Raw genomic sequence first — 15,846 nt, 5'->3', positions numbered from 1 at the left:
TAGGTTGTAATACTTCATTTGCTGTTAAAAGAGCAGGAGGGGCCCTCCAATTAGGAGAAGAGATCCATATTCTTATATAAACACTCTTGACAAATTTTAGAGATCCTACTACAGAAATTTGAAATGACACTTTCCCAGACCTCCTATCTTATGATTCAAACTTATTATTCAACTTATATAATTAGTATTCCAATGGATAATTCAAAAATTTGGAATCCCTTTTCCAAACAAGTACTGTAAACTACTCTCTGCAATCCCTTTTCCCTTTTCCCTTTTGGTAAGAGAGAGGGACTAAGCTCCACTAATTCCTATATCAACATAAACAAACAAATTTATCAGCTTGGACGAGCTTGCACAGTCAAAATGGCAGGTTCAAAGTTTAGATCTCAACTGAATCTTTCATAGCCTCACGACCAGGCAGCCAAAGCTAATTAGACTGCTTGATGAGAAATGTTGCTTGATGAGGAATTTAAACTGCTTTCTTCTTTACTGCTTTGGTCAATGTTAACTGAGGTATTAACCCGCAGCCCTTCTGTTGAAACATTCCGCATTTGGATCTTGTCAGACATTCTCTCTAAGGACTTGAATCTAGAATCCTCGCTCTTGGAGACTGATCGCTTCACTGATGGGAGCCGTATCGGTGTTTTTCCATTGAGCATGCTCACGACGGTGGACATCGAGGGCCTGAGAGTTGGATATGGGTTGGTGCATATAAGAGCCAAATTCAACATCTGCAGTGCCTCTTCCTTTGAGTAATTTGAACCAAGGCTCGGGTCAACAAGTTCAAGCAGAGTTCCCCGCTCTTGTAAAACATAGGCCTGCAGACCATGTAAAGGAAACAAGTATATTGACATCTCACAAAGAAGAGCAAATATCAATATATTGAGAAGGAAATGTTGCACAAATCGAACTTGGTTGAGTATTGGAGACTATTAGAGAATTAGAGGGCATGCAATATTTCACCAGGAAATTAAAGAATGACTATAATTATATAAACTTATGTCTCATTTACTCTCATTTACTAGCTTAAACCTTAGTGAAAAACACAAGAATTATGAATACGCAGTTCTCTAGCTATGTTGAGAATTAGAAAAGCTATACCTGGCCCAGCGGAAAACACAATATTTTACATGTTTGTACAAGCCAAAATTTTATTTCTTGTTTTGGTTTTACACTAGAATTCTATTTAGTAAAATGACAGAGCGGTGCTCCCTTGAGAAACAAGGTTCCTAGCATAAAGACCACTTCCAGGCAGATCCTATTCAAAAGGGAAATGGGTAAGCTTGTATCGGCAATACTATATGAAGGTTGTATTTTGTTTGGTTGGGTTGCACATCTTAGAATTATAAGATAGGCATCCTAGACTTGTACAGGACTCAACATGACATCAGGTCAAAGACTCTAGACCCATGATCCCCACTGCTTGACCTATATAATACCTACTGACAGTTAACTTAGTCTACTCTGCTTGGCAAAACCACAACTGACTCAAACCATTCCCAGCTTGACTTTCAGTAACTCGATTCTGAGGTAAATTAGTATAAGAAAGACCAACAACTCTTAGATAACCTTACACCATGATCATGGCCCAAGCCAACCCAACTCGGCCGAAACAGAACTCTAAACTCATGACTGAGTCTAGTCAAAGCTTTGACTCATGACTTGAGTCTAGTCAACATCTGGGTCAAAAAATGTTGACCTGAACCTAATACAAACTGATAAGCTCTTAACTCATACTCAGTCCAGACGTTGTCAGGTGGGGTTAGGATTTCAGTTCGAATCAATTTTTGTCATTGCTTAATATTTCTTATTCATGAGTTCTTTTGTTGAATAATATATATGATGCTCCAGAGTGAATGCTTTGGAAGTTCTGCTTGAACACAAAAGGCCAGCCCTATTCACAAATATCATGGCTATGTTGACTTGTTTATGAGGTTTAACTGCTCAGAAAAAAAAAAGAATAAACATAGCTATGTTGCATTGGGTTAAGTGGAACGTCATTACAATAAGGATAAGAAGAGTTATTTGTGGTTAATAATAACAAGATGGATGGGGGAAAAGTAGGTCAATAGATCTAGAAATTAAAAACCCTTGAATGATTTCAGAGCAAGTGGCTTCGTCATGTTTCTTGGATGTTGGAAATGACCATTTAGAAGAATGCATTTATGGTGGTTAATAAATTGATGAATTTTCATTAACTCATTCAAAGCTGTTACTGTCTGCTATAGAGATCAACTCAAAGTTATACATTGACATTTTTGGTTGGTTACCACAAAAAAGCTTCTGGACTCGCTTTTCACTTAATCAGTACGCGAACAAAAATTCTTGAACAATATAAAATAATGCTTACCCAATCAATAAGATAAACACAATCCTCCTCAGGCCTATAATTTGTGTTGCTCATTCCGCTAATAACCTCCAACATGACTACTCCAAAGCTGTAAACATCTGCTTTGTCCGTTAAGTAACCCCTCAAGGCATATTCAGGAGCCATATATCCCCTGCATGATTGAAAAAAAAACCATCACCATGCAACGTGAAGTACTGAATGTGTGCTATGTGTGGAAATCATCTTAAAAGATTCAAAAGTGCAGGGAAATTTCTCGTAACTCTTTTATGGCATCCTTGGCACCATCTAGTTGTCAAGAAGGAAGTATAAGTATTCTCAAATTTGACACTCCCTCTTGGTTAAATGGTTTTAGTTGCTGATTTGCTTATTCCCTTGATAGTTCTCTTTCACTTGCTCATAGAATCTTCTCTTTATTTATTCATCAACAGAAAGCAATTCATAAACTTCTAGATCTCATTGTTTCTTCTTTACATAGCTTCAAAACTATGCCTCAGTAATTTTAATCTGCAATTTTTTTCTTTTTTATAGGATAATGACATATTTAAGAAGGAACCTCCTTGGAAAGCTAGAGGTGAGTAGAATGTCTAGCTTAAGTGTTTCTTCTTTGCAAGACTTTGAAGTTCTGTTTCTTATAACTAAGATGTGTCAGCATATTCAATACAAAAGAAAAAATATACGTCCACATATCTGAAGAAAATCATATTCATCATTGACTATTTTTGAGTTTTGCAATCATTATAGACTACAATATGTTCATAAGCTGGGGTGATAGCAAGGTGGCAATTGATGGTGATGATGAATATGAAGATGATACATCACAGTTGGGTCCTTCAAGATACGTCAGTTGCTAATTGTGGAGAATGGGCATATAGCAGTACAAGAGACTTTGTAGGAAAAAACAAAGCAAACAACCGATGCACCAGTACTGAACATGACTAATCTGGAATTTTATATGATTGTTCGTCCGATGCAACACAGGATGTAGCTATAGGTACTATGACTAGCTAGACTATGCCAAGCATCATAGGAGCCAGCAGATTCGCGGGTGAACACTTCAGCAAACAAATATTTGAATTTTAGCCAGCGGATTTAAAGGTTTTCATTGGATTTTCTTATATATTTTCTATTAGGGACAATGTCAAATTTTACCATATTTCCAAAGTTGTAGTAAAATAACTCTGGCATGTTTCTTTATTGCTGAGTCCTATTTCGAGTATGATTTTGTATCGGGTTTAATGCCCAAATTAAAGTAAGGGGATCATGGCCTATATGCGTTTATGGAGTAGTCTTTGAACATATTATTTTTTTTTTTTTTGAGAGAACTTCATCAAGCGAAGGGAATCCAGTTTACTTCTATTTGTGAAGTTAATCTTCGAGGTGTAACTCCATTGAATCAAATCACCCCTTCTTCCTTTCTAGCTGCGTCATCATCTAAATCCTCTCCCCCTCAAATACTATGGGCCTCTCCTTACAGAAATGAAATTACAGTAAATCTTCAGTTTGCTGAAATAATGTATACAAACAACTAGACATACTTCAGTGTTGGAAAGCGCATATTTGGTGACTCAATACAAGTTAATTCTTTTATATTCACATCATTATGCTCTTTCATCTATTTTTTATTATTATTAGAGACAGTGACTACTTCAAGAATTATATTTCTATTTATTGGAGGTGACTACATACATATAAACGTATGTATATGTATGTGTATGTATTTGTGTGTATGACACATAGATACAGACAAACGTGTGATAGTAACATTTTAATAAATTCAATTATTTGATGTTTAAGAGCTATAGACAGAGGTGCATGATCAGAAAAGCTAGATTATCTTCCAACATAAATAGAATCATTTACTCTTGAGATGACTAACACAGATGTAATTAGCATGAAATATTAACTGCTACATTTCACTTTTTCCAAGTTAATATTATGTTCAATATAAACCTTCATGAATCTATTAAGCTACATAATATTTTAGCAAACTCTTTGTCCGTCAAATTGTAAAAGGAATAATTTTACTTCCTTGAAGAAATAATTATCTACTTACATAGTTCCAGCAATACGGGTGCTGATATGGGTGTTCTCTTCTTCATTAAGTTTTGCCAGACCAAAGTCAGATATTTTTGCATTGAGATCTTTGTCTAGTAGAATATTGGTTGCCTTGATGTCTCGGTGAACAACCTTCAACCTTGATTCCTCATGAAGATATGTCAAACCTCTTGCTACCTCTAGGCAAATCTTACGCCTTATTTGCCAGTCTAATTTCAATTGGCATCCTTCACGACCTGCTAATATCCAAATTATTGTCAATTTTTGTGGAAAAATTAATTGGTCAAGACAGAGAACTTAAATGACAAATAACATTAAATGCATAACTTGGAAAAAGATATTTAATCAGATAAAAAAGCACTAAGCACTAACCAAATAGAGCACGGGCGAGACTATTATTTTCCATGTATTCATATATTAGCAGTAATTGACTTCCTTCAATACAACACCCATAAAGCTTGACCAGATTTGGGTGCTGCAAAGCTGATATCATGCCTATCTCATTAATAAATTCACGGTTTCCTTGTTTAGACTTGGAGGATAGCTGTTTTATCGCAATTACAAGACCATTTGGTAGCACACCCTGTGACATAATAGTAGCATTTTAGGATCAAAGCTCTATCAAGAGAAAAGATAGAATTTTACATACATAAAAATATCTAAAGTGAGAAAAATAAAAAATAAAAAAGAAATATACCTAAGAGGGAATACTATAATTGCAATTTATAAATGCTTACATATACCTTGTAAACTGGACCAAAGCCACCTTCACCTATCTTATTCGCAGGATCAAAGTTCTTGGTGGCAGCTTTAATCTGTTTCAAGCTGAAATAACTAGTTTGCAACTCTAAACCTTGAAATCCTGCGAGAATAGAATTTTCTATTTTAAATTACTAAATTTGATTAGGAATTTATAATGCATGGCCACAACGTTCCACACAAACACAATGGCCGACTCAAATTTATTAATAATAAAGGAAAAGAAAAGATGACCATCAATACTGTGCTTCTAGCAGATAATTTATCATCAAATCGACAAAAAATGTAGGTCATACAAAAAACTCAATTTATTGCTTATCAGTTTATTGAAATTCTAGTGTTACCATCAGAGATCATCTGCTAAGTGAAATTCTTAGGAACCCTCATAAAGTGCATTTGAATAGGGTGAATAGTTATCTAAAACAGTTAAGATGAAGTGTATCAATTGGCAGGAACTGATCAACCCTGCTTCAGTCTTCTACCTTTTCAAATGGTTGAAAACCAAACTATTTTAATAAGCATCCAGGAAGCAAATCACAATACAAATCTGACGCCAACAAGTAGTTTTGTAGTAGCGTTCTTGAAAGCATAAAGTCAGAAAATAATAGGGCTGCATTATTTCTAAAGCAGACTTTAACAAACAATTAACTAAAATGAGCTTTAATTATCTCACCGTCCTTCTCAGCATTTTTCCTTTTAAAGAAAAGCCATAGCATGAATAAAATTAGCACAATTGTGACACAAGAAGCTGCTAGAATGCCAAAGATAGCTCCAATAGATAGCTTGCTTTCTTGAATATCAGGCTTGGAGTCTGTAAGAAAGTCTGCAAGAAAGAAATGGCTAAACATCATTCTTGCACGAGTAATCCAAAAGGAAAAAAGCAAATAGTGTCTTAAAGGTTTACTTGGTGTAACTGATATGGCTGATATAAGCGGTCCATATACACCTCTTTCTGGAATGGAGTTTGTCCCCTTGCCAGCCCATTGAAAGTGAATTTCCAGAGTACCATCTACTGTAGCAGTAAAAGACTTAATGATTGGCCTACCAGTGCCATTTGCTTCCTTTGCAATATTAAAGTCTTGCAAAACCTTTTGGCCCTGTGCAAATTAACAGATTTTCATATAAGAATTATTATTGCTATGCCCTGATTATTAGTAAACAATAGGTGCCTTAAAACAGTTCTAATGAAAAAGTTGAAAAATAAAAGGAATAGCTTTGGCTCATATCTTAACATCAGCATAACAGAAATACACATCTTGATATTGGTTCACATATCAATAAAAGGAATAGATTTATCATATGTACGTACGTTGATGAGAGTACAAAAGTGCAATCATCATACCATCTTAATTAGTATTATAGTTAATCATTAATGATAAAATTAACTAATTAGCGTTGTATTTGTGTTTGAGTGCAAGTAATCCAAGAGACCCAATAACATTGGGTTTGAGCTCAGCTCATCCCAGTGTGCCAGCCAGCAACAGCCCAAACCGCGCGGGCCCAATCCTACCATGACCTGGTCAAGCACATTTGCCCCCGAGCGATTTCCCACATTGTGCTAGCCATCCCACAGTTCATCATCAGCATCATATCTTCAACATGTAGCGATGTCCCAGCATTCGCGCCGTCCATCGGATCACCATCATCTTCAGCCTTCAATCCCAACGCCTCAAGCCACGTCATAGTGTCAGCCCATCCGCATCCCAGCAGCTGGATTACCGGCTCCCTCCGTTGGCAAGCCATTGTCCAGATCCGCCTCCCAAATCACCGGAAGAAGGAAATAGGAAGCACCCAGCAGCTCTTCCGTGATCTCCTTCCTTACGCGATCAAAATCCTAGCGGCCGTCCATCTCCCGAAATCCCAGCATCCGACGCAGCATCCACATCTTCTTCCTCCCGTTAATCACGCTCCCAGCTCCTCCAAGAGATCCCAGGCAGCCATCAAGCCGTGATCGGCTCCTCCCAGCCCCTCTTCCGTGATCCCGGCAATCCCACATCCGTGCCAGCAACGCCCGCATCCCCAGCTCTTCTGTGATCCCGGAATCCCAGCGACCGCATTCTTCACGCGGCGAAAATCCCAGCCATCCGCGCGTCCCCAGCACGTCTCCATCCATCCGCGCCTTCCGCATCAGGCGTCCGGCGATCTCGCGTCCGTGGCCAAAGAGGGAAGTCGTCCGGAGCGATCCGCCCACCATTTCCTCCTCCTTCCCAGCATCCCGGATGACCCGTGATTCCTCCCCAAATTTCAAGTGACCCCGCGGCTATAAGAGGAGGAGGAAGAGTAAGGAGAGAGAGTAGAGAGGAGAGGAGAGCTCTCGGTTGGGTGTTGGGCCAAAGAACAGGGGAGGAGAGCTCTATTTTTGGGGGAAAAGAAGAGGAGGGTGGTCGGCTGGTCCAAGGAGGAAGAAGAAGCTCTGTTCTTGGAAACAGAGGAGAAGCCCTGTTTTCCGAGAAAAAGGAAGAAAAAAATACTATTTTAATTTTTTTTAAGTGTTCAACCGAGTTACTTGTTCCTTTTATTTCATTTTTTAATTTTATGTTCTTGTAATCAATTTTCTTTTATGAAATCCATCAGTTTCTTTTATGAAATCCGTGTTCTAGGTTCAGTTTAATGTTTGCTTTATATAGATATATTAATTTTCTTTTAGGCAATCCGTGCTCTAGGTTTAGTTTAATCTTTGCAATTTATTCTGAAATTCTTAATTTTAAGATAACTCTGAAATTAATCTTTGCTATTCGACTGGCGATTTTAATTCATATTCTGTCTTTAGAAATCGACCCCTAATCTGCATCCAATTTCAATTGCGAAGTTTTCTTTCTCCCCTTTGTTTATTTTCAATTAGAAAACATTCAACATCCCCGGCGTAATGTTTTTCTTTTGTTATTCAAAAAAAAAAATCGATTTTGAATCCGAGTGAATGTTTTAATTTTTATGCAACTCCAACTACCTCCCTGTGGATCGACCTCTTACGACTACTATTCTTCGAGTAGAAAAGGTAAGAGTATAATTAAATTAAACTTTGTTTGTCGGTTCTAACAGCGATCTGTTTAGCGTATTTTTAGGTAAACAGGAATCGGACACATACGTATAATATGAAGAATTTTATGAATGTAATTCTGAAAATAGTAAAAGAAACAAAATGAAAGAACACAATAATGTGAATGCAAAAACAATAACCTGTATTGACACATCAAATATGCGCTTTCCAACACTGAAGTATGTCTGATCATCAGTAAACATTATTTCAGCAAAGTGAAGATTGACTGTATAATTTCCTTTCTGTAAGCAGAGGCCATAGTATCTGAGGGAGAGAGGATTTAGACGAGCAGTCATGTACAATTCTGGATCAGTTATGTTCAGTACTGATACATTAGTAGCAACATATCTTGCTCTGTCATTTCCCACGAAATCTCCTGTACTGCTATATGCCCATTTGTTACTATTAGCAATTGCAAATCTTGATGGGCCCATTTGTGATGGATCATCTTCATATTCATGATCATCAAATATCACCTTTCTACCACCACAATTTATGAACAAGTTGTTGTCTACAATGATTGCAAAGTTGAAAATAGTCAATCACGAATAATATTTTGTTCAGATATTTTTATTTATATGATGACATATCTTAGTGATAAGAAATAAAATCTCAAAACACTTATAAAGAAGAAACACTTTAGCAAGTCACTATACTCACTTCTAGCTTTCTCAAGACATGGGAGGTTTCTTCTTAAACATCGTGCTATCCTACAGAAAAGAAAAAAATATTAGCAGAAAATTACCAAGGCATAGTTTTGCAGCTAATATTAAAGAAGAAACAATGAGATATATGAAGCTTACGAATTACTTTCTGTTGATGAATAGCTAGAAACCATGTTCCTATAAGAAAGGAAATAAGTACTCGAAGAAATGGAATAAACAAATCGCTGACTAGAACCAATTGACCAAGAGGGAGCATTGAAGTTAAGAATCCTTACAAATTTCCTTCTTGACAACTAGATGGAGCCAAGGATCCCGTAAAGGAGTTGTAAGAAATATCCCTGCAAATTTGAATCTCATAAGATGATGAATCTGAATTTTTTACTGATGAACAACTTGTCATAACCAAACAATGTGCAGCTTAAAATGATCCAAGTATGACATACAAACTTCGATGGCTGCTCAAGATCCAGTTAGGTATTGTTCCATTTAGCATGTTATTAGTAAGGTACCTAAATGAGAAAAGTCAATTGGGTATGAAAGAAACCATCAAAAACATAAAAAAATAAGGGATAAAAGTTAGACTAAAACTTAGTACATGAAGCAACTGTCAACAAGAAGAATATATGTATATTTTTCTTATTTGCTTACATATAATTTATTGAATTCATCAGTCCATCAAAGCTGCTTGGAATTGGACCTGTCAGATTGTTAAAGCTAAGATCTCTCCAAGAAAATTATAATGTATATTAGGAATGTTTTGCAGCCATGTTAGTTATTTGTATGGTTAAATTTCACACGAGCCAATTGTTTGAATCAAACAAAGTACTGATTTTAATGCAAACAACTGATAAAACTACAGGTCGCTAAGAGAAGTTCTGGGTAAACTTACAAGCTTTTAAGATTGGTCATTTCCCCAATAAAATCAGGAAGTTCACCAGATATTGACAAGTTTCTCAACACCCTGTATAAGACCAAGACCCGCAGTTGGTATGTACTCAAATAAGAAAAGCAATGGACTGCATCCATATGCTATTGCTTCCTTAAGGAACTTTACTTCATCACACTTACAGTCTTTCCATGTTTTTCATGTTTTGCAGCGGAGGGAACTTCCCATCCCCCCCCTTTAAGTCAGAAACTCTCCTGTAGTCCCAGCCACATTATGAACTTGATTGGAAACCACTGGACTAGCAGATATGAATGGAGTGAACAAGTAAAAAGAGAACTTACAGCTGAGTTAAGGATTCCAATGTCGAGAAAGTTGGAGGAAAAGGCCCCTCCATGGATGTTCCCTGCATGTCTCTACAAACAAATAGTTTACAGGTCAATTTATTGATCTCCAGGCTCGTACTGCAACAATATCAGCAAGAGACATGGAAGAGTAGTGGTAGCACTCACATCCTTTGGAGCTTAGTCCAGTTCCCGAGGAAGCTAGGAATTTTCCCAGATATTGGGTTCCCATCTATTCTACTGTATAGAGTTGAAAAATTTTAGCATCTACTCAAATTTTTAATTCTAGGTAACATTTCAAATGAACGAGCTGATGAAAGACCCATGGTTCATGCAAGTACATTCTAGTGATAACCATAGTCATGATATTTGGGAACAATTTGGTTACACTTGGAATTCAGAAAAGGCGAAAAGATGTACCAAAAGAAAAAGGAAAAAATGCAAAAGTTTGCCAAAAACTTGGGAGGAGCTTGGATCACAAAATTTGAAACTTAGAAATATGAAAACAATAAGGATTGTTGAAATATTTGTATTTTTGTTCATATAGAATCATGCAGGGGGAGGCAAAAATACTGAACAGTGGTAAACATAACAGGACCAGCAAGAACATAGGGTATCATTTGCTCGCCTAAAAATTTGAGAATAATTCAATGTTCTTCAATAATTTGTAGAATATTGTTGCTATGGTGAAATATGACCATTATAGCTATTTAAAAATTGTCAATAAGAACATTGAGCTCACTTCCTAACTGGGCAGAGGGAAGAAATTTGTGACGTACAAGTCTGTCAGATTCTTAAGATTGCCAAGTGAATCTGGCAACTCCCCAGTCAAGTTATTCGCTGAAACAAGGCTGGAAGAAGGAAAAGTATTACTGCAATTTAGAATAATGAAAAATCCAATAAAGAAAAAAGGCAATGGACAAATAAATATATCTTGTGTGACCCAAAAAAAGTCTTACAAGCAATTTAAGTTGATCAGGTTACCAAGAGCCGCAGGAATTGAGCCTTGCAGCTGGTTATTTTCCAACACCCTGTTCTAAAATAATTTAGAGAGAGAGAGAAAGATAGAAGAGCTAAATAAAAAAAATTATGGTGGAGGCAGGGAGAAGTACAGGGACTGAAGGGAGATGATGCTTCCAAGCTCCTTTGGGATGCTCCCGGAGATCCGATTTCCTAGGAGAGACCTGCAAAATGAAGTAATCTACCATTATCTCATGTACATTATTTTCTTCTTTATTTTTCACTAAAGAGTTTTGGAGAAAAATGAGGAAGCAAGGGGAAGAGATAAATTACAGCTGTGTGAGAGGAAGAGAAGCCCAGGTGGCAGGAATGGATCCATTGAGATAGTTCCATGTAAGATCTCTGTTACATAGCCAAAACAGTAGCATGAGTTTGCTGTCCTATCACCTCCTATACATCTCACAATTTTCTTTTTCTTTTTCTCTTTTTTTTTGGTTTTGGGGGGGGGGGGGGGGGGGGGGGGGGGGGGGGGGTTGTAAAATCTCATATGCATAGACTTACAGCACACTTAAGTAGGTAAGCTGAGCAAATTCCTCGGGGAGAACTCCGGTTAGGTTCTGACACTTGAGCAAGCTGCAATCCCAGAAGGTACAAGCATGTAATAGAAACTAGAAAAAATAGCGGCAGTTGGAAAGCTTTCGACAAAAATCTAAAAGCCCTTTTTTGTTATATTTTTTCAAATTTTTGCAGATAGACACCCTCGCAAATTTCTTTTATCCATGTATTATCCTTATGAAAAGTAGACTGTACAGCTATGCTCCTTCAAAACTACTACATTTGTGTGCATATCCTGACAACCATCTTGCTTTCATTTGTCATTCTAATTATAATTTGGCTAGACTAAAAGTTAACTTGGCCTCTCAGTTGACTACTTTAGCCTCAATAAATTAGTGTTTTTGAATTTGATTTTTTTAATTAAAATTTGGTATGTTTTTCTTGCTTTTTCAGCATAAATAATTAAGCAATTTTCAAGAGTACATGTACAAAACTTTGGAGAGATAAAATGATAAAGTAATATAGTAACATTACTTCTAATGTGAATGATGTAATGTTATTGTTGGGGTGTGAATAGAATTTTTAGATTTTGAAATAGTAGTTCAAGTTGCAGATTTTTTGGGGAATAGCTGCAATTTAAGCTTTTCAAGCGTAAATAAGAAATTTACATTGTTTTTAGGAATACATAACATTTTTTATTTAAGCTCTACACTTTTAGAAGAAGCACAGTTTCTGTGCAATAAAACTGCACAGTTTCTTTGCAATAAAACTAAGTCCTGAGATTTCTCTCTCTGTTTCTTTGTAAGAATTCTTTTAAATAGAAAGTTCAATAAAAGGTAGTAAAGATGAGGTATTTGCAAGCATGAGGCATACATCCTAGTTGTGAATGATGTAATCTTATTGTTGGGGTGTGAATGGAATTTTTAGATTTTGAAATAGTAGTTCAAGTTGTAGATTTTTTGGGGGATAGATGCAATTTAAGCTTTTCGAGGGTAAATAAGAAATTTACATCTGTTTTAGGAATACATAACATTTTTTATTTAAACTCTACACTTTTAGAAGAAGCACAGTTTCTGTGCAATAAAAAAAACTAAGTCCTGAGATTTCTTTCTCTGTTTCTTTGTAAGAATTCTTTTAAATAGAGAGTTCAATAAAAAGTAGTAAAGATGAGGTATTTGCGAGCATGAGGCATACATGCTAGTCACATGACAGACATTGGAGGTGGCATTGCAATCGCAAGTGACATTGTTGGCAATCTCACAGGAGCTTGTGGGTTCCACCCACCCCGCATTCCCGCTACAAGGATCCACCGAGAACTCCCACTCCTTTCTCAATTTGGAGGCAATCAACTTTAATGCTTTAACTGTGGTCCATCAATTATCATTCATGCATCAGCTCTTTCTAGTGCACATAGCAAATCAAAATGTGTACAATGAAATCATGCATAGCCTAATTCTACCTCTTTTTTTTTTTTGATACCACGAGCCTAATTTTACTACCACATGGTATTCAAACTGCACATGGAGTAACCTTGTCTTTTTTTTCCCTTTTACTTTTTTCCTTTCACTTGCTATGGACTTACTACAAAAAAAAAAAAAAAAAAAACCAGTGAGTATCTTCCGCCAAACATTTCAAAAAGATGATGCAAGAATTACCTGCAACTACTACTAGAGAAAACATCTCTCAAGACCAAACACACATCCTTCTCCAAATGGAGAAGTGCAACTATTAGGCTACAGCCCAATTTACAAGTAAGGATAGTAATATTGTGTTAGCCCTATGTTTGAACGAAAAGTTTGCTTTAGTAACACAAAATTTTAGAAAAAGAAAATTATTCCTTTTTCCTTTTCTTAGAGGAAAAGTTTAGTTCATTGACTTCTCACAGTTTCTCGAGAATCTGCCAACTAAACACAACCGGCTGATAAGACCATGGATTAGTTCCAGCAAGTCCATGAATTGCGTTAATGCCCCATGGTTCATGTCAGATGTGGTTCATGGAGACATGATACTCCATCCAATGTACTGTTTGGTCCACAACTCATGTCCCTCAGTTTAGCAGCTTGTTAAAAAACGAAAAGAAGGGTCAGCATCTACTAGATAACTTTTCTATGCTCATTTCTGTTATACACTTGTACTGCTTTCAAAAAAAAAATGCCGTAAACCAAACATAGATGTGTGCATTATGATCATTACAGAAATATATATTATTGCAGATGAGAAGAACAAAAAAAGATATTTAATAAAAATGACTCAACTGTATTTAATAAAAATAAAGATGTGATGTTTTCTGCTAGGTCAAAAGGGGTAGGATCCTGGTAGTGATTAAAGCTGTAGAAGGTACCCAGCATGGGAACTGTAATTGGAACACTATCAACCCATGCCACACGTACGTTTCCAGCATCCGTTCAATAGCATTGGGCAAATCCACTGTTATTTGTTAGAAAGTTTAGAGAATCTATTCCAGCTGACAATAGTTGCCAAACTCTTGCCAAAGAGTTCAGTTTTCAGGAATAAAACAGGAATAGGCCTTATTCAAAAAAGTATGAAGAAAGGAGGAACTCTATTCTAGCTAAACCTATTTTATTCACAGAATAGCTATCCTGAAATAAGGCCCTCTTTCATTCCTGTCCCCCATTTCAGAGAAAAACATCCTCAATCAATAAGTTATTTTTTCGTCAAAATAAAAACACAAATAGATTGCCGAATAACTCTTCCTATTCCGTTTTATTTTGTTGCGGCATGAATTCCTTGGTTTGGGAAAAATAAAAAAAAAAATGGAATTAGAGTCTTCGTACGCCAATTTTCTTTTGGTTCCTTTAAAACAATTCATCGATCTAATCTTCAAAAGAAATTCCAGATTATTTTTTCTTTTTCCCGATACGGCAGAAATTAAGAAAAAATCCTCCGAATTGAGTAGATGGCAGTTGGGTTTTCCCTTATTCGCGAACACAATTTATTATTTTTGGGAAAAGCATAGATCCATTACTCTTACTTTATCCTTAGACCTAAGTCAGAGAAGGTAGGAATTTATCAGTTGCGATTAGGATCAAAATTTGTATATTTATAAACTGCAGTTATTTCAATGATAGGAATTGAAAAAAAAAAGAAGAAATAAACAGAGAACCAGAAATGTAGATGAGTAAGCGCAGTGTGTTCGAAGAAGGAAAAAGGAAAAAAAATAACAACAAAATTAGCAAAGGAGGGGGAAAAAAAAACCTTCTTCTTGGGCCAGTTGCTGGGCTCTGCAGCCGAAGCCATGAAAGCAGCTCAAAAATAACAGTCCGGAGAAGACTATAAGAATAGCAACACGATGTGGTGGAGAACAACACTCCTTGCCTTCCCCTGCTGCTACTAATACTTTCATCTCCCTCTTGCCTTCTCTTCTCCCTCTTGCCTTCCTTCTCCCTCTCTCTTCTGCTTTTCGTTTCTTTCTTAGCCCGGAGGCGTGCCTTGGAATGCATGAAAGGAAAGGGAAAGGAGATGGAGATAAACAAATAAATAAAAACGAGCCACTTTGGTTTTTTTTTTTTTTTGTCTTTTGCTAAACCGATCATTTATATGATTTTAGTACAGAAAAAAATTAAATAACATTTCTAAGCAACTCTTTTTCGACGCGGCCGCCGGCCAGACCATTCAATCTGTAACCTTATTAGCCTCTTTGTAAATATTTTTGGTCTGAAAAGCCACGCGGCCGCTAATTAGGGTCAAAAGCAAGATGGTGGCACCGTCACTTTATTTTTTTATAATTTTTTCTTTTTTAAGAAAGGAAACTTTTTAGAAGGTACGAAGAAATTACATTACCTCAGCACTGGTCTCTTTTTTCTCGTCTGGTCGGCTGCTGATTTAGGCCCATTTTGGAGAAGTTTTGGAGGCAAAAAAAATTTTTCTTGCTTCTTTAAAAGTATTTTTAAATAAAATAAAAATATTTAATAAAAATTGTAAAAAATTATTTTAGGTTTTTTAAAAAAGTTAAAAATAGTTTTTTATAAGAAGCTACATTTTAGAGTTTTCTGAAAAAATACTTTTAGATCCGGTCGAAAAGTTGTTTTTTATCAAAATATCCATGATAAAATATAATAATTACATAAAATATCCTTTTAATAATTATTTAATTAATTCTATCATTTAGCTAGAAAATTTATTATATTATGAAAAATTAATTTACGCTAATAATTATAATATTTTATATTTTTATTATTATATTATACTATAAATATAATATTATATTATATTATATT

General features: G+C 36.0%; 1 protein-coding gene across 11 annotated transcripts; it reads right to left on the bottom strand.

Moving 5' to 3' along the window:
* Positions 1-148: 148 nt before the first annotated feature.
* Positions 149-15,164, bottom strand: LOC103711416 (putative LRR receptor-like serine/threonine-protein kinase At1g53440). 11 transcript variants are annotated; one of them, XM_089924738.1, is made up of 25 exons: positions 14,825-15,145; positions 13,068-13,189; positions 12,803-12,971; positions 11,615-11,686; positions 11,387-11,455; positions 11,206-11,277; positions 11,053-11,124; positions 10,873-10,944; positions 10,262-10,333; positions 10,094-10,165; positions 9,935-10,006; positions 9,756-9,827; positions 9,515-9,589; positions 9,310-9,375; positions 9,142-9,204; positions 9,012-9,043; positions 8,862-8,906; positions 8,342-8,712; positions 6,069-6,261; positions 5,838-5,987; positions 5,149-5,267; positions 4,778-4,988; positions 4,404-4,644; positions 2,351-2,501; positions 149-818 (listed from the first exon to the last, which is right to left on the bottom strand). In XM_089924738.1, exons 1-25 carry the CDS (start codon positions 15,067-15,069, stop codon positions 432-434), a joined length of 3,285 nt encoding a protein of 1,094 aa, XP_089780864.1. In that variant the 5' UTR covers positions 15,070-15,145; the 3' UTR covers positions 149-431. The 11 variants fall into 11 exon arrangements, with proteins under 11 accessions (XP_089780864.1, XP_089780863.1, XP_089780867.1 ...); XM_089924737.1 differs by having other exon boundaries at positions 4,404-4,641; positions 8,862-8,911; positions 9,005-9,043; positions 14,825-15,141; XM_089924741.1 differs by having other exon boundaries at positions 8,862-8,911; positions 9,005-9,043; positions 14,825-15,108.
* Between the last annotated feature and the right edge of the window lie 682 nt (positions 15,165-15,846).

This window comes from Phoenix dactylifera, chromosome 8 (assembly GCF_051530095.1).
Source record: "Phoenix dactylifera cultivar Ajwa chromosome 8, Ajwa_hap1_PhDact_Kaust_v1.1, whole genome shotgun sequence".
Taxonomy (NCBI): Eukaryota; Viridiplantae; Streptophyta; class Magnoliopsida; order Arecales; family Arecaceae; genus Phoenix; species Phoenix dactylifera.
This window is presented reverse-complemented; position numbering and strand designations above follow the sequence as displayed.